Source organism: Calypte anna, chromosome 7 (assembly GCF_003957555.1).
Source record: "Calypte anna isolate BGI_N300 chromosome 7, bCalAnn1_v1.p, whole genome shotgun sequence".
NCBI lineage: Eukaryota > Metazoa > Chordata > Aves > Apodiformes > Trochilidae > Calypte > Calypte anna.
Window position 1 is genome coordinate 23,763,595 of NC_044253.1, and position 23,021 is coordinate 23,786,615.

Here is a 23,021-nt window from a genome sequence, read left to right on the forward strand (position 1 = left end):
AACAAAAACTGACGTACCAAATGGGAACCTTGCAACCATCTTGCCAGAATTAAGTGGCTCAGAGATCCCAAAACGATTTTCAGCACGAACACGGAACATGTACTCTTCCCCAGTAATTAGTTTTCCAATTCTGCAGCTTGTTTTTGTGACAGAAGCTAAAGCTGTTACCCAGTCTCCTCGGCTCACGTCACATTTCTCAACTACATAGTTTGTAATGTTACTGCCACCATCTTCAAGAGGTATATGCCATGAAAGAGTACAAGCATCAGCATCTATTTCAGAAATATCAAATGGAGGCTGTGGTGGGCCTGGTTTATCTGCACAAAAAAAGTATATTAAGAAAAAAGATGAAATAAAGGGGCAACCATTGGAATATTCTAAAACTGGTATTGTATAAAGTTGAGTTTAAAAAAAATCAAGTGGAACATACCCATGACTATAACTCGGATTTTCTGGCTGTCAGTACCAGAGCTATTTTCTGCAGTAAGAGTGTAAAAATCAGAATCCTTCCTAGTCACATCCTTAATGATGAGAACAGAAGACTTTTCTGCTTTATGCACAGCAAGACGACTGGATGTAACTACATCTTGATCTCCTTTCAACCATTTACAGACTGGCTGAGGCTTCCCATATACATGAGCTTCAATTCTCACTTTCTTTCCAGCTTTAATGTGAACATGATCAGGCATCAGGATCTTAGGTGGGACTGAAAAAAATTACAGACAGACATATATATTAATCTTCTGTGACATATTAATTTACTTTTTCTTATATTCTCATTCTTCTTTCTCAAGGGGAATTACCGCTAGGAATGACTTTATAATTTCTATTTCAGTTTCCTCTTAAGGACAACTAGAGATTCTGCAGTGGGCAGTATCTATTCCAGTGTCACTTCTATATTCCTATGTAGTTTATAAGAGAATATTTTGAATCTGGATTGCCTGCTCACATGTTTATGTAGAGACTTGTGAATTTCTAATGCCTAATACATACTTTCTCTTTACATCTGAAACTTGTAACTGGCTCACTTATTGCTTTCTATAGGGCAAATATGAAGGAGGAGAAAAGACAGACTGAAGTTCTCACTGAAGTAAATCCAGTTCTAATGTCAATCTTTTTATACCCTTGAAGTATTCTTCAAGTACAATCTCTTTTCTACTTCTTATTTTGCACAAAATTCACAAAATTGTACAAAAGATTTATTCCAAAAGAAACCGAGCATTACATTTGTTGTGCTTTTCTTTCTGCCTTTGGATACTTGGTCCTCAGGGACCCTACCACCTTAACTAGGCCAATATGTTCTGCCCGTCTCATGCTCAACAACTTGTTTTCTCTTATCTTAAAACAGCTCCCACTTTTGGCCCCATTTATCTCTCAAACTACCACTCTCTTTTTTGTTGTAAGTTCATTGGAGATATTGATTATTTCTCCTTAGTTCCTATCTTCTGGCTCTAGCTGAAACCACAGCTGCGTAAGTCTTTAATAATACTGAGTTAGGTGGTCAACCCTCATCCTTTCTGACCTGTAAAAATATTCAATAAAGTTTACCACAATCCTCCAGATGATTTTATAAAGCATATGTCTTTCTGGGACTCACTCAAAGAACTAATATTCTTGCTCGACATGAAACAGTGTTTTGAAACAGAGGTAGTATTTAAATTGTGCACTTACTGAGTTGTTCTTTAATTTCAAATACTCCTTCAGCTTCCCTTGGCAAACTTACTCCTACAGCATTTCTAGCTGCTACTCTAAACTTGTACTTCTTTCCCTCTTTCAGACCAGCTACAACAATGGAGAGATCTTTAACAACTGAATATTCTGTCCAGGAATCCTCTGGTTGGTCATCTTCTTTGTAGCTAACAATATACCCATCAACTTTAGAGCCTCCATCACGCAGCGGTGGTAGCCAGCCTAAAGTAGCACTATTCTTTGTAATTTCAGTAACTTCAAGTTTTTTTGGTGGATCAGGTTCACCTTTGAGGAAAAAAACACAACATATTAAACACTGAATTTCTAGGATTTCCTGATTATTGAGTACTTCTTGAATAACTGTATGTTATCCATGCTAACTCAAAAAGGACAATATGGAAAAGATTAAAGTTCTTATAATTGCAAAGGTACTATATTCACATATTATATTATTTGACAGAAATTGAAACAGAAATATTTATGTTTATCATTGAGTAGTTAGTACCATTGTCCAATTTAAAACCATAAACTTTCAAAACCCACAAATCTTATTAAAATTAGAAAAAAATTAAAAACATAAAATGTGCATACAGGTATACTTACTTATGGGATCTGAGGCTAGAACTGGTTTCGGTATGTCACTTGGAACACCTGAACCATATTCATTTACTGCTGTTACTCTAAAGAAATATTCATTCCCGGGTACAAGGTTAGCTATTTGGAAACTCGTTTTCTTTAGTTCTGCGGTGACTGTCCCCCAGGTCTTCCTGTCAGCCTCACGTTTCTGCAGGATGTAATGAGTCACTGGGCTACCACCATCATTCTCTGGAGGTGCCCATGAAAGATGGCATGACATCTTGGTGACATCTGAAACCTTGAAGTCTGACACTGGTCCAGGAGTATCTATAAAGAAATTTCAATTTATGCTAGTTAATAAATTAAAATTAATAATTTAAAATTTAATAAGTTAAAATTTAAGGGGGCTTCTTATGCAGAGGGAGCTAGTGTTAGCTGATACAGTTATGCCCAAAAACCGCTGCACTTGGGGACATAAAAATTCCTTCAGTGAACACCCAGTATAGTTAAAAAATTGTCCACAGGTATTTCTTTCATTACTTACCCAAGACTCTGACATTCACAAATACAGCCTTTTCTCCAGCTGCATTAACAAGTGTCAGTGAGTATTTGCCTGAGTCATCACGTGTTGAATCAGGGATGACACAGAAGGCCATAGTGTCGACCAGATCAACTTGTCCTTTTCTGATAACATTGTCAATACCCATTCTCCTCCAGGTGACTTTTGGTGCTGGGCGACCTCTAACAATGGCAAAGAGCCTAATGGGGCATCCTGCCCTAACTGTAACCAATTTTCTCATGCTTGCATCCAACTCAATCTCAGGAGGTTCTGAAAGACAAAATGCGAATTTTAGCACGTGAAATGAAATAAAATCAGAACAAATAAAGATTGTATATAAATACTCTTAAAGACGATGGGAAAACTCACCAAGTATTTCTTTGGGAGACACAGCTTCTTTCAGTTCAGCTGGTCGGCCAAGACCAACCTGGTTTTGGGCAGAAACTCGGAACTCATACAGCTGGTTTTCATCCAGGCTTGTGGCTGTAAATTCTGTATGAATAACTTGGGCAGCAACATTGCATCGTTTCCATCCTGCTTCAGGATCAGCACCCTCAACTTTTGGTCTTATTTCCACAACATATCCAATAACTGGAGCACCACCATCATAAACTGGTTTTCCCCAGCCAAGGGTTATGGAATTCTTTGTGCTATCAACCACTCTCAAGTTTGTGGGAGGACCAGGTGGTTCTGAAAGACAATAAAATTACAGATAAGAAAATAGTTGTGTAATTTACCCATCTTTAATATTAAAATTGTAACAAAAAAAGAACAGAACACAGCAGTGTAATACCTATTGGGTCTTTTGCTACTACAGGTCTTGATGGCAAGCTTGGTTCCCCAAGTCCAACTTCATTTTCAGCGCTGACACGGAACTGATACTCATGACCAGGGAAGAGATTAGTAACCTTCTTGCGTCTCTCTGGAATTGCAGTCTTTGTAACAGGGACCCATCTTAGTGATCGTTTCTCTTTCTTCTCTAAAATATATCCTGTAATTGATTTCCCACCATCATATTCTGGTGGATTCCAAACTACAGTCATTTCTTCTTTGCTAACTCTTGTGACATCTGGAGGGTCAGGGCGGCCGGGTCTATCATATTTTGTTTTTGCAATAATTGGGTGTGTTTCTGTTGGTGGACCAGTGCCCATTTTATTCTCTGCACGAACTCTAAAGATATATTCATTACCTTCAATAAGGCGTGTCACATTTGCATAGTTTGTTAGGACAGCAGAAGAGTATGTAGACCAAACCATACGCTTGCTTTCACATTTTTCTAAAATGTAGTTCTGTATTTCACAACCACCATCATCTTCTGGAGGGTCCCAAGTAACAGTACATCTATCACTTGAAATGTCAGTGACTTTCAGATTTCTCACAGGGCCCGGTTTATCCAAGACAACAACAGTAGCATATGCTACAAAACTACCAGCTGTGTTAGTTGCAGTAATCACATATTTTCCACCATCAGTACGCCTTGATTTTGTGACAACAAGTTTTGATGTGTCAGAAGTTGTTTCAATACTGACTCTTGGAGACTTTGCTAGATCTGTGGCATCTTTGTCTTTCGTCCATACAACTTCAGGCTGTGGTTTTCCTCTGACACCAGCCTCAATTCTAGCAGTGTCACCTGCTTTCACGGTTAGCACCCCACTCAACTTTAAGTCTAGCACTGGTTTTTGCAGGTCTTCCTTCACAACAACCTCATCAGTTTTTACCCAGTCACTTTCACCTGCCTCATTCTTGGTTTGAACTCGAAATTGGTAAATCTTATTTTCAAGACATCTATCTACCATATAGTGTGTTTCCTTAATGCTGCCTTTGTGAACCCTTTCCCATTCATCTGAATCTTTCAGTTTTCTTTCAACATGATAGCTTAAATTGGGACTTCCACCATCATAATCCGGCCTTCTCCATTTGAGATATACAAATGTTTTCCCCTTCTCTGCAATGTGGAGATTTTCTGGCTCTCCAGGCTTGTCAATGGGATTGATGGCAAGGATGGGAGTCTTGGTCTCAATGCAAGGACCTGGACCTATTTTGTTCTCTGCACAAACTCTGAAAAAGTATTCACGGTTCTCTATAAGATTTGCCTTTACTAACCGTTTAGTGACATCAGAGGAGACAATCGACCATCCTCTTTGGTTTGGTTCACGGTACTCTACTATGTAATTTGTGATTTCAGAGCCACCATTATCCACTGGACTCTCCCAAGAAATCATACAGGAATCTTTTGTGACATAGCTTATTTTCAGGTTCTGACATGGTCCAGGTCTGTCAAGTACATTAACAACAGCAAAAGCTTGAGCATGTCCACAGCTGTTCTTAGCTGCTATTATGTATTTGCCATGATCAGATCTTTTGGCTTCTTTCACTTGCAGTTCAACACTGGGTAGATCATGGACTATTTCAACATTCTTTTCTTGGACTAGCATTTTGCCATCTTTAGACCATGTTATGTCAGGATCTGGCCTGCCTTTTACCTTACCAGTAATACGAATTGTTTGGCCTACTCGGACAGTAATTAGGTCTCGACAGGTCACATCTAGGCTTACTTCTGGAGGAGAAAGGATATCCTTTGCAAGTACAGTTTCTGCCAGTTCTCTTGGTTCTCCTTCTCCTACAATGTTGACAGCTTTTATGCGGAATTTATATTCATTGCCCTCTATTAACCCAGGTACCCTGAAAGCACACTGTCTAATGAGTTCATCCTTATTAATCCTATTCCACTGCGTAGTTCCAGTTTTCTGACATTCCACAATGTATCCCAGAATTGGGCTGCCACCATCTTTGAGGGGCTTTGTCCACACAAGATCAGCTGTTTCTTTGGTTTTATCTTTTAATTTTGGATTTATCGGTGGTCCAGGTGGAGTGATAGGACGTGATGCTTTGATTGGATCAGAGCTTGGTGATGGTTTGCTTAAGCCCACCATGTTTTCTGCAAAAACTCTGAATTCATATGTGTTGCCTTCAAAAAGACCAGTGACTCTGTATTTCATATCAAGTACTGGTGTCTTATTGACACGCACCCATTTACCCGATGCTTCCCGACGCTCAAGTATATAACCAGTTATTGGAGTTCCACCATCAGATATTGGTAGGGTCCAAGACACAGTTGCAGCATTTTCTGTAATATCATAAACAACTGGTTTACCAGGTGGGGATGGTGGATCAAACATATGTTTAGCAACTGTTGGCTCTGAATCCAGAGGTGCTCCAATGCCTATCTTATTTTCCGCCCGAACACGGAAAATATATTCACAGCCTTTCTGCAGTCGTGGAACCTTGATTTTTGTGTGGCTTGTACCAGAGCTAACCACTCCCCAAGTTTCTTTGTTTGCTTGACGTTTCTCAACAATATAATTTATAATAGGACTCCCACCATCATCTTTGGGAGGTCGCCAAGAAATAACCATATGTTCTGGTGTTACTTCAAGAATATTAATAGGACCAGTTGGTGGGCCAGGAACATCCAAAACTGTAAGATGTAGAGCAACACTTTTGCTTCCAGCTGCATTAGATACTGTCAGTAGATATTCCCCTGTATCTTTTCTTATGCAGTCTTTGATGGTAAGCACAGTTGAATAATTGTCAGTCTCAATCTTGTATTTGCCATCTGGTTTAATTTCAATGCCATCAGAAGCCCATTTTGCAGTGGGAACTGGCACACCTCTCATAATGGCAGGGAGTCTCACTGTGGTGCCAGCTTTAACTACAAGACCTTCTATTAGCTTCACATCTAGATCCACAGATGGAGGTACTGAAATTAGAGAAATGCAGAAATTACCTTTTCAGAGGAAATGCTTCAAGAAAGAAAGAGTCAATTAAACAACATGAAAAGCTAAAAATTACCTAGTTTTTCTTGACACTCAATTGGTATAGTTGTATCTGGAAGGCTAAGCCCAACAATATTCTGAGCTTTCACACGAAATTTGTATATTTTTCCTTTTTGTAGGCCTGTAACAACACAGTCTAGCATAGGGACTGTCTGGAACTTTGTCCACTCATCTGCACCATCTTCTTGATATTCCACTAAATATCCAGTTATCTCCGCACCACCATCACGATCTGGTCGATCCCAAGCAAGGGAAACTTCGTTCTTGTCAACATCTACATGATGCAGGTTCTTTGGTGGCCCAGGAGGATCTTTTAAAATGCAAAACCAAGATGGTTACTAGAATAGCCAATTTATGGTAGCAGCATGTCATGCTTACCTCAGCACCAACAAGGTATTATCAAAAATTACCAAGAACAAAATGAACAAACAAAAATATATTACTGCAAAAACACTTACGCAGTGGATCCATAGCTTTAATGGGCTTGAGTGTTTCCACATATGGACCTCTGCCAAACAGATTCTCAGCTGCAACTCGGAAGAGATACTGAGTTCCTTCCATTAGATATTTTGCCATGTGACTGCGTTTCTTGGAAGTTGATGAGATGGCTACCCACTGTGAGGAAGCTACATCTTTTCTTTCCACCACATAGTTGGTAATGACAGAGCCACCATCATCTTCTGGTTCCTTCCAAGTGATGTAGCAAGAATCACTTCTAACTTCACTGATTTGCAGATCTCTGGGTGGACCGGGCTTATCTAATATTGACAGAAATTGAATTTATTTGTTTGATAACTAAAGCATTTTTTACAAAACAGTAAATTTTAAAATAAATTAATAAATTCCTTGTAATTTTTAGCCCTTTTTCTACTGTGGATTTCTTATAACTTGGTTCATCGATATTTTTTCAGACATTCCTTTATTTCTTATTCTCTAATTAGAGAATAAAAACATGCAGCACAAAGGTAACAGCAAAAAAGATTACCTAAGACAAGAACTTTTACTGAAACAGTCTTCGAACCAGCTGGATTTTCAACTGTCAGGGAGTAAATTCCACCATCTTCATGGGCAGTGTTACGAATTTCAAGCTTACTGCCAACTCCTGTAACCTCAATATCAGCTTTTGGTGAGACCTCATTATCTTCCTTCTTCCAAGAAACTTTTGGGAATGGAACACCTTTGATAAGAGCACTAAGTCGCAGGGTATCTCCAGCTTTTACATGCTGTTCTCGGGCCATATTAGCATCAAGTATCAGCTCAGGAGGTTCTGGAATCAAAATAATACATTTTAAGAAAATGAGGAAAAAATAGTTTCTTAGACAAGCTTATTCTGATCTTATTAAACTCACCAAGTCTGTCCTTTACTTCTACTGGATCAGGAACATTGGCTGGTTCAGATTCACCTGCTGCATTGACTGCCTTAACCCTGAATTTATAGGTCGAACCCTCAGTAAGGCCAGTGACTTTATATTTTGTTTCAGGACATGAATCTGCTGTAAGATTGGCTTTTTTCCATTCTTCATCTCCAACTTTCTGATACTCAACAAGGTAGCCAATTATCTTGCCATTACCATCATGGCGTGGTGGTTGCCAAGATAAATCAACTGAATTTTTAGTTTTATCTACTGCTTCTGGATTAATGGGTGGACTTGGTTTTGCTGTTAAAAAAAAAAAAAAAAAAGAAAAAAAAAAAAGAAAGAAAGAAATGGGGAAAAAAAGAAACTATTATTAATGTTTTTCTAATTAAAATAATGACTGCACTAAAATTTCAATGAGAAATGGTATTTAATACTTTACCAATTGGATCTCTAGCAAAAATGGGCTTTGATGGTGGACTAGGATCACCAACACCAATTTCATTTTCTGCAGAAACACGGAATTCATATTGACAGCCTTCGAGGAGGTCTGGTACTTTGAACTGAGTAGTGGCGAAAATTGGGTCTCTGGTAACTCTGACCCATCTCGAAGCCATTGTTTCCTTCTTTTCTATGATATAGTTTGTTATTGGCTTGCCTCCATCATACGGTTTCTTCCAGACTACTACTGCAGAGTCTTTGGTAACATCCTTAATGACTGGTTGCTCAGGTGCATCAGGAACACCTGGGAAAAAAAAACAGTTTGTAAGCACTACAAACAGAGTAAAGATTAAAATACCAAAGTAAGATAAGAAATTCATGACATACGGAAACGGTCCTTGGCTTTCATCTCATCAGATATGAGAGGATCACTTATTCCATAAAGATTTTCTGCATAAATTCGAATTTGATATTCTCTTCCTTCAAGCAGCTTAGGAATTTTGCATGTTGTCTTAACTGTGGCAGATGTAACTGGCATCCACAGGTCTTTGTGTGCATCCTTCTTCTCAATAATGTAATTTGTAATTTCACTGCCTCCATCATCTAATGGAGGTTTCCAGGAAACTATCATATGATCTTTATGAACTTCATCAAATATAACTGGGCCTACTGGAGGTGATGGACGATCTGTTCAAGTAAAAATAAAGCATACCCATGGTTATATATGAACTTCACATAGTGACATAGATTAAACAGTGTGAATACAGTAAATATGTTATGAAATTAGGAACTTGGTATCACAGTTTTAATAGGGAATCAAGACCTCAAGGCTATTCCTTTTTAATCTGTATTTGACTCACTGGACTTAAATCCTTAATGCTTATAAAGTATTTGCTGACTGGCAGTGTTGTGACACTGTAGAAATGCGCGTAGAGACATGAAATTATTTATGATGAAGAAACTAAGCCAGAATTATGTAATTATTTACTCAAAATTAACAAACAGTGTACATTAAGATGAAGTGAATAAATTTACTGCAATAAAGAACAGATTTTAATATTTAATATTTACATTTTATGAAATGAACTGGATTCTAGTCAATATTAAAAATGACATATGATACTGTTCAGTAAAACCTACCAACAACATTAACTTGACAAAATCCTTTTCTTGATCCTGTACTGTTCTCTACAGTAACACAATATTTGCCTGAGTCTTCACGGACAGATTTTAGTATCCCCAAGGAAAGAGTTGCAGGAGTTGTCTTGATCTTGGTACGGTCATCTTCTTCCAAAACAGTGTCATCCCTTAGCCAAGTAACCTTTGGTGCAGGCTTGCCTGAGTAACGTCCAGTCAGGCTGAAAGCTTCACCAACCCGAACAGTAAGCTTGTCTCTAAAGTCAAGGTCAAGTGTTGGAGGGGCTGAAAGATGACATTAAAGAACACAATGCCCACAAATGTCAGCAATACTAATATGGAAGAAGTAAGGATTCAATAAATGTAATCACTGTTTTCAAAAGAAATATGAAAAAGGTACATACCAAGTTCATCCTTGCATGTAATTGGTTTTGTGCAAAACGATGGTTTGCCTTGCCCCACAATATTGCATGCACTGACACGATATTCATAGGTGTCACCCTCCTTCAAACCCTCTACTGTGTATTTCCTATCGAGCATTTTGTCCTTTGTAACTTTATGGAATTTGTCTTTTCCAATGAGACGGCTCTCTAGAACATACATGGTGATGTCTGAGCCTCCATTATATTTTGGAGGGTTCCAAGTTAATGTAACAGAGTTCCTGGTAACTGCTTTTACTTCCAGGTCTTCTGGACGATCAGGAACAGCTGTGGGCAAACAAAAAAAACCCCAACATGGTGAATGCATTTCTTGGCATATTCCTCTCATATGAAAGTAACTAAAACCCAAAAATACACTTACTTATTGGATCTCTAATGACAATCTCTTTTGTGGTCTCTGTGAATGGACCCATGCCAATTATATTCTCAGCTGCAATTCGGAAAAAATAGGCTTTCCCTTCAATGAGTCCCTGAACAGTAGCATTCTGTCTTGTAACTGTGTAGCTTACTGGAGTCCAAGCTCTGTGGTCAGCTTCACGTTTTTCAATTATATAGTTGGTAATAGGAGAACCACCATCATCCTCTGGAGAAAACCACGTCAATTTACAAGAGTCACTAGTTAGGTTCTCAGTAAGGAATGGCATTCCAACTGGGCCTGGCACATCTGAAACCAAAGAATAAATGGAATATTTAAGTATACATGCTCAATGTTATGTAATTTTACTTGTTTGCAAAGGACTGAAGTTGCTATTTACCTAGCACATCAACAATAATAGCCTTCTTCCGCTCTCCACCATCATTTTTCGCAAGAAGAGTGTATATACCCTGATGGCTCCTCTTACAATTCCTGATGACCAAAGAAGAACTAATAGATGTTTCTTCCACTTTGGCTTCTTCTGGTAAAGCTTGGTCATCTCTGCTCCAAGTCACCGTTGGAGGTGGTTTTCCAGAGACATATGCTATGATGCGAATTACTCCCCCAGCATGAACAACAATTCTGTCCCTGACACTTGCATCCAAATTAATGTCAGGAGCCACTGTGGAAGGTGAACAAAAAACAAGATGAATATTTTTTTCACACTTTGACTCAGAGGTACTAAAAAAGTAAATGCAAATATGAATGATAAATACCAATTCTGTCTTTCATTTCAATAATGTCTGTAACTTCTCCAGGTTCTCCAATGCCAGCAGCATTCACAGCTCTAACTCTAAATTTGTAAAAACATCCTTCTTTTAATCCTGCCACAACAAACTTGGTTCCTCTGATTTCTTTATCTTTTACCTGGTAAAAAAATACCATAGAGTCAGGTAACATGAATTTCTTTGTGATGTTTGAAACAAATTTTAAATCAGATGTTCCAGATTTACAAGCACAAGACGCCTACGTAGATGTAGCATACAGAGAATTAATTAGAATCTGTGTAAAGAAATACAGGACACACATGCAGGACACACATACAAGACATACATCTTTGAAAAAGATTCACCTAATTGAAAATCTAATGGAGATGGCTGTTACAACAGTTACAATAGTCTGTGATCTGAGAAGAATTATATGTGTTATTGGAAAAATTAGCTCATAAAGTGAGAGGGGGAAAAAAAAAGGAAAAAAGAAAAAGGAATTATTTGTTTTCTTTAAACCTGAGTACGAAGCTTGTTTATCTGAAAACAGTGCAGGAAATTTAGGCATTACCTAAAGTCACCCCAGTGTTTATGGAGGTTCAGGAAATAGCCAAGGCCAAATCAGTTAAAGTTTTAGAAATGCATTATTGAGAAAAATGGGAGAATGTAGGGACATGATAACTGCAAATTATTTGGCACACTCTGATATCAGAGAGGCTTTTCTAACAGTTCTAACTTGTTCTTGTTTTCTGTTTTTTTATCACAAATTTCACACATATTTTCTTACATCTTTGCCAATATTTTTTAAATTCTAGATTTAGGAAAGTTGACTTGATATTTTGGAGGGGCATTTGATGTCTTTTAGATTTGGTCTTATATTTTAAACATAAAAGACAACTGTAGTGCAAAAAAATGAACGTTTAGAAAAGAAAATGTGAAAATTTGTAAAAAATATTTTTTTTCTTGAGAGATATCTTTTGATAGACACACAGAGAGAAGAAATACAGATTCTGTAATACATTTCCACCTACCCGTTCCCATTCTTCCTTTCCTTCCTCTTTATACTCAACAATGTATCCAGTGACTCTAGAACCACCATCTTTTAGTGGTGGACTCCACTCCAAGTCTACAGAAGACTTTGTCCAGTCAGTAACTTTTGGAATAGGAGGTCCAGGTGGGGCTGAAAAATAACATCACACCAATACAGCATAACAATACATTCCATGTTCTTATTTGAATATTTGCAAATTCAGAAATAGGAATCTAAAATATTTACCAATAGGATCTCTAGCAATTGCTGGATCAGATGGCATGCTTGGTGGACCAACACCAGCGGCATTGATAGCTGAAACTCGGAACTGATATTCAGAGCCTTCAATAAGACCTGTAACTTTGTATGAAACACCCAGTGTCATGGGTTTGATAGGATCACGGTTAACCCTGGTCCACCTCTTTCCAGAAGTCTCTTTGCGCTCCAACCAGTAACCAGTAATAGGAGAGCCACCATCATGTTCTGGTTCTTCCCAGTTTACAGTCATTGAGTCACGTGTTATACTGCTCACTGTTGGCTTATCACAAGGTCCAGGAACAGCTAGGGGGGAAAATTCACACAAAGCTTGTCAAAATAATAATAATAAAAAAGCTAAAGTAAGATGGAGATAGAGTGCAAAACAAAGATATGCACTCACATGGTCACAATTGCATTAGGTAGTTAACCTATCTGCATAAGACTACTTCCATTCATCTTCCCATCCCTATTCAGATACACGCTTCTGTGAAACATAAATTGTCCTTCCTTCAAACAATAGGAAAAATGAGTTCTTCTCACCTTCCTGGATGAGTATATCATTTCAGTGCCCAACCTAATGTTGGATGAGGGGATAGAATGATGTTCAGTAAATCTGCAGATGACACTAGGCTGGATGGGAGTGTCTATCTGCCTGAGGGTAGGGAGACTCTATAGAGGGATCTAGACAAGCTCCATTGATGGGTCAAGGTCAATTGCTTGAGTTTCAACAGGGCCAAATGTCAGGTCCTGCACATCAGCCACAATAACTCCCAGCAGTGCTGTAGGCTTGGGGAGAAGTGGCTGGAGAGCTGCCCAGCAGAGAGGGACCTCGGGGTGTTGACTGACAGCCAGCTGAACATGAGCCAGCAGTGTGCCCAGGTGGCCAAGAAGGCCAACTCCATGCTGGCCTGCATCAGGAATAGTGTAATGAGCAGGACTAGGGAGGTGATCTTACCCTTCTACTCAGCCTTGATGAGGCTGCACCTTGAGTACTGTGTGCAGTTTTGGGCACCTCAGTATAGGAAGGACACTGAGGTGCTGGAGAGGGTGCAGAGAAGGGCAACTAGGCTGATTAGGGGTCTGGAAAACAGGTCCTGTGAGGACAGACTGAGGTAACTGGGGCTGTTCAGCTTGGAGAAGTGAAGGCCGAAGGGAGACCTCATTGCTCTCTACAACTACCTGAAAGGAGGTTACAGTGAGCGAGATGTTAGCCTCTTCTCTCTGGTGACAAGCAACAGGACAAGAGTAAATGGGCTCAATCTCCACCAGGGACTGCTCAAGTTGGATATTAGAAAAAATTTCTTCAGAGAGAGGGGTCAAACATTGGAACAGGCTGCCCAGGGAGTTGGTAGAGGCACCATCCCTGGAGGTGTTCAAAAGATGAGTAGATGAAGTGCCATAGTGGGTGATTTAGTGGTTATGGGCTGTAGGGTGGATGGTTGGACTTGTTGATCTTACTGGTCTTTTCCAACCTTGATTATTCTATGATTCTGTGTTTTAAGAACTATTTTCTACCACCTGCCAAACATTCCTTCCACATCACAGCTACTGTGTCTCATTTCTCTTTCAAAACAGAAGGTAGGAAATTGGTCCAATAATGTCTCAAATGCAATGAAATGACCTGAATCTTATCAGATAAACACTTATTCATATATTTGAACCTTAAAAAAGCTTGGGATTGTATTTTAATATATAACAAAGGGGGAGAAAATTATTACTACTTACTGAAAAGATTTCGTGCTGTTTCTGGTTCACTGTCCAAAGGTTCTCCAATACCATATTTGTTTTGTGCCATAATGCGGAAGACATATTCATGGCCTTCCATCAACTTGGGAACAGTAAATATGCATTCTTTAGGCTCATTAGTAACAGACAACCATGTCTTTCTGTTTGGTTCTTTTTTCTCTATAACATAGTTTGTAATCTTAGAACCACCATCGTCTAATGGAGGAAGCCATGATATTGTCATTTTATCAGCTGCAATGGATTCAAATTTAATAGGTCCCACTGGAGGTCCAGGACGACCTAAAAGATACACATTTATAAAGGAGAATGAAGTGAAATGTTATTAAAATAAAGTATCGCATGAATGCTATCAATTTATGCAACTTGTAAGACTTCTTGATACCTACCCAGAACATTTAGTCTCATCTCCTTTGAAGCTGTTCCCAGATCATTTACAGCTGTTATGGTATATAAGCCTGTATCCTTTCTGCAAGACTGTTGAACCAATAAAGTACAAGTATCTTCCTCAATAATTTTGTTGACATGTTGATCATAGACCACTGGTGTTTTGTCATCTGGTTTCTTTGGAGAAGCTTTTAGCCATGTTAATGTTGGGAAGGGCACACCCTTTATCTTGGCCACAATATTAACATCTGTTCCTTCTTCAACCTCCATAAATTCTTTGAGTTCAATAGATGGTGGGCCTAAAATGAAGTGTTGAAAAAATTAACATACAAAAATACTTAAAAAATTTAAAATGGAATTTGTATTTTGATATCAGATAATGCTTACATGTCTGGTCTTTGACAACAAGTGGGCCAACAGTGGCTGAAGGCCTACTAGGACCCGCTATATTTACAGCTTTGACTCTGAATTCATATTCTCCACCCTCTACAAGATCCTCAACAGTAAACTTTGTTTCTTCCACATCACGTCTGTTACATTGCTTCCAGGTCTCTTTCACTTCTCCAGTACGATCCCAATGAAGACATTCAACAATATAATGTGTAACAGGAGCTCCTCCATCATTCTTTGGTGGTTTCCATGTCAAGCTCACTGTGTTCTTGGTAACAAGGCCAATCCTTAGTTTAATAGGTGGATCAGGAGGATCTTCACAAACAAAACAGAAACATGAATAAATCTTCTCTACAGTATTATGTGGTTTTAAAGAATTTGTTTGACTTTGATTTCACTTACGGATTGGATCCCTGGCTGTAGTTCGTTGGATGGTTTCTGCAGGAGGACCAACACCAAAACGGTTTTCTGCACGTACGCGGAAGAAATAGTCTTGGCCAGTTATGAGATCAGGTACAACAAAGGAAGTACTTGCACAGTTTGCATTGACTGTAGTCCAGGCCTTCCCATCAATATTTCTTTTCTCTATAACATAGCCTCTGATTCTATCTCCACCATCATCGTCTGGCATCTTCCATGAAAGTCTACAACTACCTCGTGTGATATCACTTACTTTAAGGTCTTTTGGTGGACCTGGAACATCTGTTAAGGTAAAAGCACAACAGAAACAATTTTACATAGGTGTGTAGAAAAGTAAGACTAAAACCTAGGTTGTTATTATTTTAATATGTGTAAGCCATACCAAGCACATTCACTCTGACATGAACAGTTTTTTGTCCTGCTTTGTTCTTTGCTGTAATACTGTATCGTCCGGAATGACTTCTGTTGCACTCAGGGATGGTAAGCAATGAACTTGTATCAGTTGCTTCTACCTATATATTACAGAAAGAAAGAGAAGTCATAGTGTAGCTTTAAATATTTATGTTTGAAAAATGACATAGTGCTAAAGTTACAAAACATAGTTTGGTTTACCTGAACTTCTTCAGGTACATTATGACCTCCCTCCTATAAAAAAAGGGAAATAATGTAAATATAGAAGGGGATAGTCTTAAATATCTAGAAACCCGTGTAGAAAAAGCTTTTACTACCTTGGCTGCTGTCTTTGCCTTTCCTTCAAACTCCCAAAATGTTTTTGGAACTGGACGACCCTTGATAACAGCTGGGATTTTAATTGTTGTACCAGCACGACAAGAAAGCAAATCTTGGGCTCCAATATCAAGGAAGATATCTGGTTCCTCTGTAAAAATATTTTTAAATATAAAATTTGGGAGCTACTGAAAGAAAATTTCTGTCAGCACTGAACTAAAACCCCATAAAGAGATGTAGAATGCATGTTTATGTGTGAAAGCTTGAGTGCACAAAAAGGAAGCTGGGAAATGTACAAATAGAAATATTTGTTTAGTAATTTCTTCATAAAATACACTTTATTTCTTCAGTATGACTTTAGGTGCTTATCAGTTTTCCAATGGATCCTACCCTGGTAGTGGTCATTATGACACTTTCAAATATGTGTTTCAAATATTTTAATTTTTTTTCAAACTTGTTTATCCTGTTTTGACTTTGGCTTCTTTGGTCTTCTACTTCAACATTCACCAAAGTAGGTGGCATTTAGATATAAATATCTACATTAATTCCTAGAATGCTTACCTAGAATATCTTGGACAGGTATTTCTGATGTTGCAGGACTTGGTTCTGATTCTCCAGCAGCATTTACAGCTTTCACCCTAAATCGGTATTTTCTGAGTTCTTTCAAGTTGGGAATAACACATTCACAAGTAGGGAAGAGTTTGTCTCCTTCATTCACCTTCTTCCATTCAGTACTACCTTCATCTTGCATTTCAACAATATATCCTTTAATAGGACTGCCACCATCCTTTTGTGGAGGTTGCCATGCAAGAGCTACAGATGATTTAGTTTTGTCTTTCACCTCTGGGCAAGATGGTGGACCAGGCACAACTTGTAAAACAAGAACAAGTAACAATTGCCTGAGAGTTAATGTCTGTCTACAGTTCTATGAATAGCTTCTAGAAGAATTCAAGTATTTTAATTTTCTTCTATCATACATAGAGTGTGTAATCCTAAAACACACATACTGATCACAGTTACTACTTAAATTATTAAGGGATACTTAAGGTAAAAGACTAAATTGTTTACCAATGAAGAAAAACTATAATGTAAAATCTGATTCTGAACTTCAGTTTACTGGACAGTGTTTGCATTGATGTAATTACAGTTTTAGGTTCATAAAAAAGGTAAAAAAAATAAATCAAAGCTAATTATTTTTATAATGGTCAAAAGCAGCAAACAAGGAAACTGCTTTATGTCGATATGTATATTTTAATGAAATTAAATGTTTTTAATGTTTTAATTAAATGAGTTTAATGAAAACAAAGCATTGGATTAATGGCACTACATTCAGTATAAATAATAGTACAACATTTTGGTTCTGGTATGATATAATCCTTTAAAATAGCTGTACAAATGATAAACTTACATATAGGATCTGCTGCTATGGCAGGATCTGATGGTTCACTGGGAGGACCAATTCCAGCAAGATTTTCAGCCATAACTCTAAACTGGTACTCAACACCTTCAGCCAAACGAAGCACATTATATTCAAGACCTTTTACTGATGGTTTTGTTACTGGAGCCCTGTTAACACGTGACCAGTAGACACCTCCCACCTCTCTCTTCTCCAACCAATAACCAGTTATTGGACTGCCACCATTGTCCAAAGGAGGCTCCCAAGTCACCAGCATTGATGATCTGGTGCGATCTAAAATTTTTGGCTTCCCAGGAGGTCCAGGAAGACCGTAGGGATCCTTAATAACAACTTTTTCTGAGAGGCATTCATCACTTGTTCCATATTTGTTTACGGCCAGCACTCTGAACTGATATTTTTCATTTGTTGCAAGATTCCATACCTGAAAAAAAAAAAAAAAATAAGTACTTGGCTGCTTTTAGAATAAATTTATCTCAACATATGAAACAGTTTGCACTTCAAATTCAGCCTTGGAGTCTCACTGACATACTTATGTTTATGTAATACACAGCTATCATGAATGCCACAGGGATATTCTATTCTGTGTGCATAAGATTAGACATAAACAGGAATGTTACCATATTTGTTTTTACAGTTGGTAAGTCTACGAAAAATGCTGAGAAATAAAAGGAAACTGTGTTCTAAATTCAGCTGAGATTAAGTAGCAAAAGCGAATGACTTATTTTGTCACATGACCAAAAATCACATATATAAATGGGCAACTTTTATACTGTAATTCTAGAGTCTAAATGGAGCAAAATGCAGGTATCTATGCAACTAGTGGCTTTAATTAGACGCATACAATTGTTCTTTTAAAGCTTACTGAAAAAAGCTTTTTAAGCTTTTTAAGCAGTATGTAATAAGGACATTTTATAAATTACCCCATGTCGTCTCTCAACAGCACTTTTGGAGACTTCTTCCCACTCAGATTTCTTCCTACTAGCATCACGTTTTTCAATAATGTAGTGGGTAATTTCACTACCACCATTATCAAGAGGTGTATCCCATGTTAAATAGCATGATTCTGCTTTAATGTCAGAAACAGCAAGATTTCTTGGTGGAGAAGGACGATCTGTATAAAAGTGATAGAGCATAGAATTATATCAAGAGAAAGGCAAAAGCATTTTATTAGCTGTCATTTTATTAAAATGTTGCATTCTTACCATACACTTCAACATGCACATTGCGAAATGCAGTGCCAAGACGATTGGAAGCCCTCACAGTGTAAGTGCCTTTATCAGCCCTCACTGCTGCAGGCAAGATAAGTTCAGTTTTTGCCTCGCTTCTAGATACTTCTTCCTTGGTTATTTTAAGTTCATTGGATGTTTGGTCAATTAAAACTTCATTCTTGTCCCATTCAATCTTTGGCATTGGCAGACCTGTCACGTCAGCAGGAATATTAACTGGTTCTCCTGACTTCACTTTGATAGTATCTCCTCTCACAGCCAAACGTAATGTAACAGTTGGAGGCACTGAAAATAAGAAAAAAAAGGGAGTAAAGATGGAGATGAAACAGAAAAATTGTTTTGCAGTATTCTGGTAAAATTAATATGAATTTCTTTAAAGCAGATATACCTTCATCATCTTGTATAGTTACATTGAGGGGCAATGATGGTTCACTTTCTCCAATAGCATTGACAGCTTTGACACGGAATTCATACATATGAAGTTCATCAAGATTTTCAACAAGAAGAGATGTTTTTGGACAAAGGCGTGCATTAACTCTCTCATACTCTTTTGAATCATGTCTTCTCTTCTCAACAATATATCCCAAGACAGGACTGCCACCATCACTACGGGGAGGCTTCCAGTCAAGTGTAATGGTTGACTTTGTCCTCTCTGTGTACATAAACCTCTCAGGTGCTGTTGGAGGACCTATTAGCAAAATAAATAATAAAAATAATAATAAAAAAACCATTTAGAAACTAGAGAAATTTTAATCTCATGAAAACAGCAGCTCTGCCTTTTTAAAACTGTAGCTTTTGTATGCAAAGTACCTGAGTATGGTTATGGAAAGTAGAAATTTTCTCATGTATGTGGATACTAAAGTAACAAGTAGTACCTCAGTATTTTGTTACATAAAGAATCGTACTGGTTTTACAGAATGGATTCAGAGATCTGACTGAAGTAAACCATCTAAGGTAGAAGCCTTATCCAAGTAGCAGAAAAGTGAATACTAAGCAATCCACACAATATAAAAATACATACATTAAACAAGACTGGTCTACTAACTTCAATATTATTTAAAAAAAAGCCCAAACCTTGAAATTAGTCATCTTACCTAATGGATCAACTGCAAGAATCGGTCCTATTTCAACTGGTGGACCAGTACCAAACTTGTTCCTGGCACTGACACGGAATTTATACTCCTGGCCTTCAACTAGACCTGTAATATCACATTTAGATCTCTCTGTGTCTACAGCTAGTCTCCATGTATGCATTTTAGCATCCTTCCGTTCAACAATGAAGCCTGTGATATCACTGCCACCATCATCTTCAGGATCAGACCAATTAAGCAAACACATCTTTCTGTTTGTGACCACTGGCTTTAGGTCAAGGACTGGCCCAGGAACATCTGTAAAACAAGGTCAGACAAGTAGGATAAAGGTCGAATATATCACCAAGAGAAATGCACAGTTAATTTCAGAAAACACTTTTCTTACCAAATACTTCTACTCTTATTCCTGCTGATTTAGAACCACTGCTATTGGTAGCAGTAATTACATATCTTCCGTGGTCTTTTCTCAATGCATTCTTAATGGTTAACTCAGATTTTGTGCCAACATTTTCAATAACAACTCGGTCTTTATCTAATTCACCCTCCTCCACTGTCCATGTGATGGTGGGAGTAGGACGCCCTGTTACAGTAGCAGGAATTTTAATAGTTTGCCCAGCCATGATCTGAATGCCTGCTTTGACAGAAACATCCAGCTCAACAGTGGGAGGCTCTGCAGAAGAGAGAAAAACAGTTAATTAGTTGGAGAGAGAGATCCAAAACCACATTTTAAGCAGCTGGCCATTTCTTGAAAATAATACAACTGCAATACCTTTAGGTTCTACAACTGTTACAGGTTCAGTTTCACCAGGTGGCCCTTCACCAGCAGCATTAAGTGCAGTTACACGGAGTTTATAGTCTGCACCTTCTCTGACTTCTTTAACAGTATACTGTTTAGTCTTAATGGGCTTCTCTGTGCAACGCGACCACTCATTTACTCCAATCAGTTGTTTGTATACATGGTAGCCAGTGACATCTCCACCACCATTATACACAGGAGGTTCCCATTCTAACTCAATAGAAGTTGCGCTTGTATCAGCAATCCTTGGAATTGGTGGACCAGGTGGCACTATAAATAAATAGATGAAAAAGTTAAAGGATATGAATCCTAATCTGTCACATGTCTGCTATTAGCTTCTGCTAAGCTACTTACTTATTGGGTCCTGTGCAGTTTTTGGATCTGACGGTGGACTAAATTTACCAGGGCCAGCTGCATTTTCAGCACATACTCTAAAGATGTAGGTTAACCCTTCCAACAGTCCTTCAGCTTTTATTTCCAAAGCATTCACCAGGTTTTTGTTGACTCGAGCCCAATGAGTACTATTAATTTCACGTTTTTCTATCCAGTATCCTATGATGGGGCTACCGTTGTCTTTTGGTTCATTCCATTTAACCAACATACTGCTGGTGGTAACGTCTTGTACATCAGGCTTATTAGGTGGATCTGGTGGAGCTGAAAAAAAAAAAAAAAAAGCAATTTTGTCGTCATTGCTGTCTTTTTCAGAGCTTACCCAAAGCTAAGAGAAAACTAAGGTAGGAGAAATGACTAATTTTAGGTGTTAGAAACTCTTTCTCAGAAACATTGATTCCTAACTGCAACCAGTGTTGAAACTTCCTTGGTTCTCTCTTTTTGTAAGAATATTGGTCCAGTAAACATACAGAATATCATTATTCGATGTTGAGTGTTTTAAGTATAAAGTTTTATGACAGTGATTGCATTCTTATTTCTTTACTATTCAAATTAGAATGCTTTCAATATTTTCCTTTATTTCATGGTTTAAAATCTGCAATAAATAATAATTTCACTGCTCAAGTTTCTTCTGGGAAGCATTTACATAGATGACGCAGAGTGTTCCAAGAGTCTGCGTGGTTTTACAATGTTCTTCTGAAAAGGTTGTATTTCAAAACTAAAACTTACAGAAAGGATCTTTTGCTGTTAATGGTTTTGAAACACATGGTGGTCCTGCTCCAACTCTATTTTCAGCAAATACACGGAAGAGATATTCTTTGCCTTCAATCAGTTTTGTTACATGGAATTTGCAGTGCCGAAGTGTCGAACTGACAGTCACCCAGCCCATTTCAGCTTTTGTGTTGTCTTTCTTTTCCAGTACATAGTTTAGGATTTCACTTCCACCATCATCAAGAGGAGGCTCCCACTTGCAAATGACAGAATCTTTCCTCACATCTTCAAAAACAAAGTTGACTGGAGGCCCAGGTATATCTGTTAGTAAAGCAAGAAAAATGATTGATACTCATCTTGAGCACTTCTTAACCAGTACTCTGAACTAGGTATTTTTGAGGACATTTGTTACATACCTAACACATTGACTTCACATGAGGCTTTTGCAACACCATGGTCATTTTCCACTTTAATTGTAAATGTGCCATGGTCAGCTCTGATGCACTCACGAATCGATATTAGAGACTCTCCTTTTTTATGGTTGTCTATGCTCAAACGTTCTGGCAGTGAAAGCTGGAAAGGTTCCTGTTCTTCAGCTTCACCTTTCTTCTTCTTTGTATATGTTGTTACTCTCTTTTTTATTTCCTCTGGTGTCACGACTTCATCATTCCTCAACCAAGTGATAGAAGGATAAGGTGATCCTGAAATATATGCTTCAAGTCTGATCTCATCGCCTCTCTTCACCTCAAGGCCAGACTGTAGGTTTGCAGCAAGGAGGACTTTTGGAGCCTCTGTAATAATACAGAATGATAAATGGAGAGTAGAATCTTCCAATATGCTCGAGGATTTATAGCAATTACTACAAACAATCACATGAGAAATTCATACCAATAGGATCAACAGCTTTCACAAAGGGAGTAGTCCTAGAAGGCTCACTGATGCCAGCAGCATTCTCAGCACGAACACGAAACTGATATTCCTGTCCTTCTTCAAGACCTTTCACTGTGTAAGTCAACAGAGGTACTGGGTAGTCATTGCATCTCTCCCACCTCTCCTTACCCTTAGCGAGTTTTTCTACTATATAGCCCATAATCTTGCTTCCACCATCAAAAAGAGGTGGCTTCCATGTAAGTGTTACTGATTTTGAAGTTGGATTATGGACCTCAAGGTCAATGGGAGGATCTGGAGGCTCTGGAAGAATGGCAAAAGAGGCATCATGTGAGCAAAGAAAGCATAAAGGTTTTAATTAAAATTCAATTTGCTACACTACTTAGTAGTAAA

General features: G+C 38.1%; 1 protein-coding gene across 1 annotated transcript in view; it reads right to left on the reverse strand.

Moving 5' to 3' along the window:
- Positions 1-23,021, reverse strand: part of TTN (titin) — a 245,604-nt gene that overhangs the window by 52,688 nt on the left and 169,895 nt on the right. Inside the window, 39 exon segments of the mRNA XM_030454664.1 lie at positions 18-317; positions 431-706; positions 1,672-1,974; positions 2,293-2,592; positions 2,810-3,094; positions 3,194-3,514; positions 3,618-6,584; positions 6,677-6,970; positions 7,119-7,418; positions 7,646-7,927; positions 8,010-8,318; positions 8,458-8,760; positions 8,844-9,143; positions 9,597-9,878; positions 9,998-10,300; positions 10,395-10,697; positions 10,789-11,070; positions 11,165-11,315; positions 12,187-12,335; positions 12,432-12,746; positions 14,169-14,468; positions 14,576-14,872; positions 14,961-15,278; positions 15,366-15,665; positions 15,766-15,895; positions 15,996-16,028; positions 16,112-16,260; positions 16,671-16,979; positions 17,518-17,947; positions 18,447-18,637; positions 18,729-19,037; positions 19,141-19,440; positions 19,847-20,140; positions 20,229-20,513; positions 20,613-20,909; positions 20,994-21,293; positions 21,759-22,061; positions 22,157-22,531; positions 22,629-22,931. Of these exon segments, the coding sequence (XP_030310524.1) occupies positions 18-317; positions 431-706; positions 1,672-1,974; positions 2,293-2,592; positions 2,810-3,094; positions 3,194-3,514; positions 3,618-6,584; positions 6,677-6,970; positions 7,119-7,418; positions 7,646-7,927; positions 8,010-8,318; positions 8,458-8,760; positions 8,844-9,143; positions 9,597-9,878; positions 9,998-10,300; positions 10,395-10,697; positions 10,789-11,070; positions 11,165-11,315; positions 12,187-12,335; positions 12,432-12,746; positions 14,169-14,468; positions 14,576-14,872; positions 14,961-15,278; positions 15,366-15,665; positions 15,766-15,895; positions 15,996-16,028; positions 16,112-16,260; positions 16,671-16,979; positions 17,518-17,947; positions 18,447-18,637; positions 18,729-19,037; positions 19,141-19,440; positions 19,847-20,140; positions 20,229-20,513; positions 20,613-20,909; positions 20,994-21,293; positions 21,759-22,061; positions 22,157-22,531; positions 22,629-22,931 (13,548 nt within the window).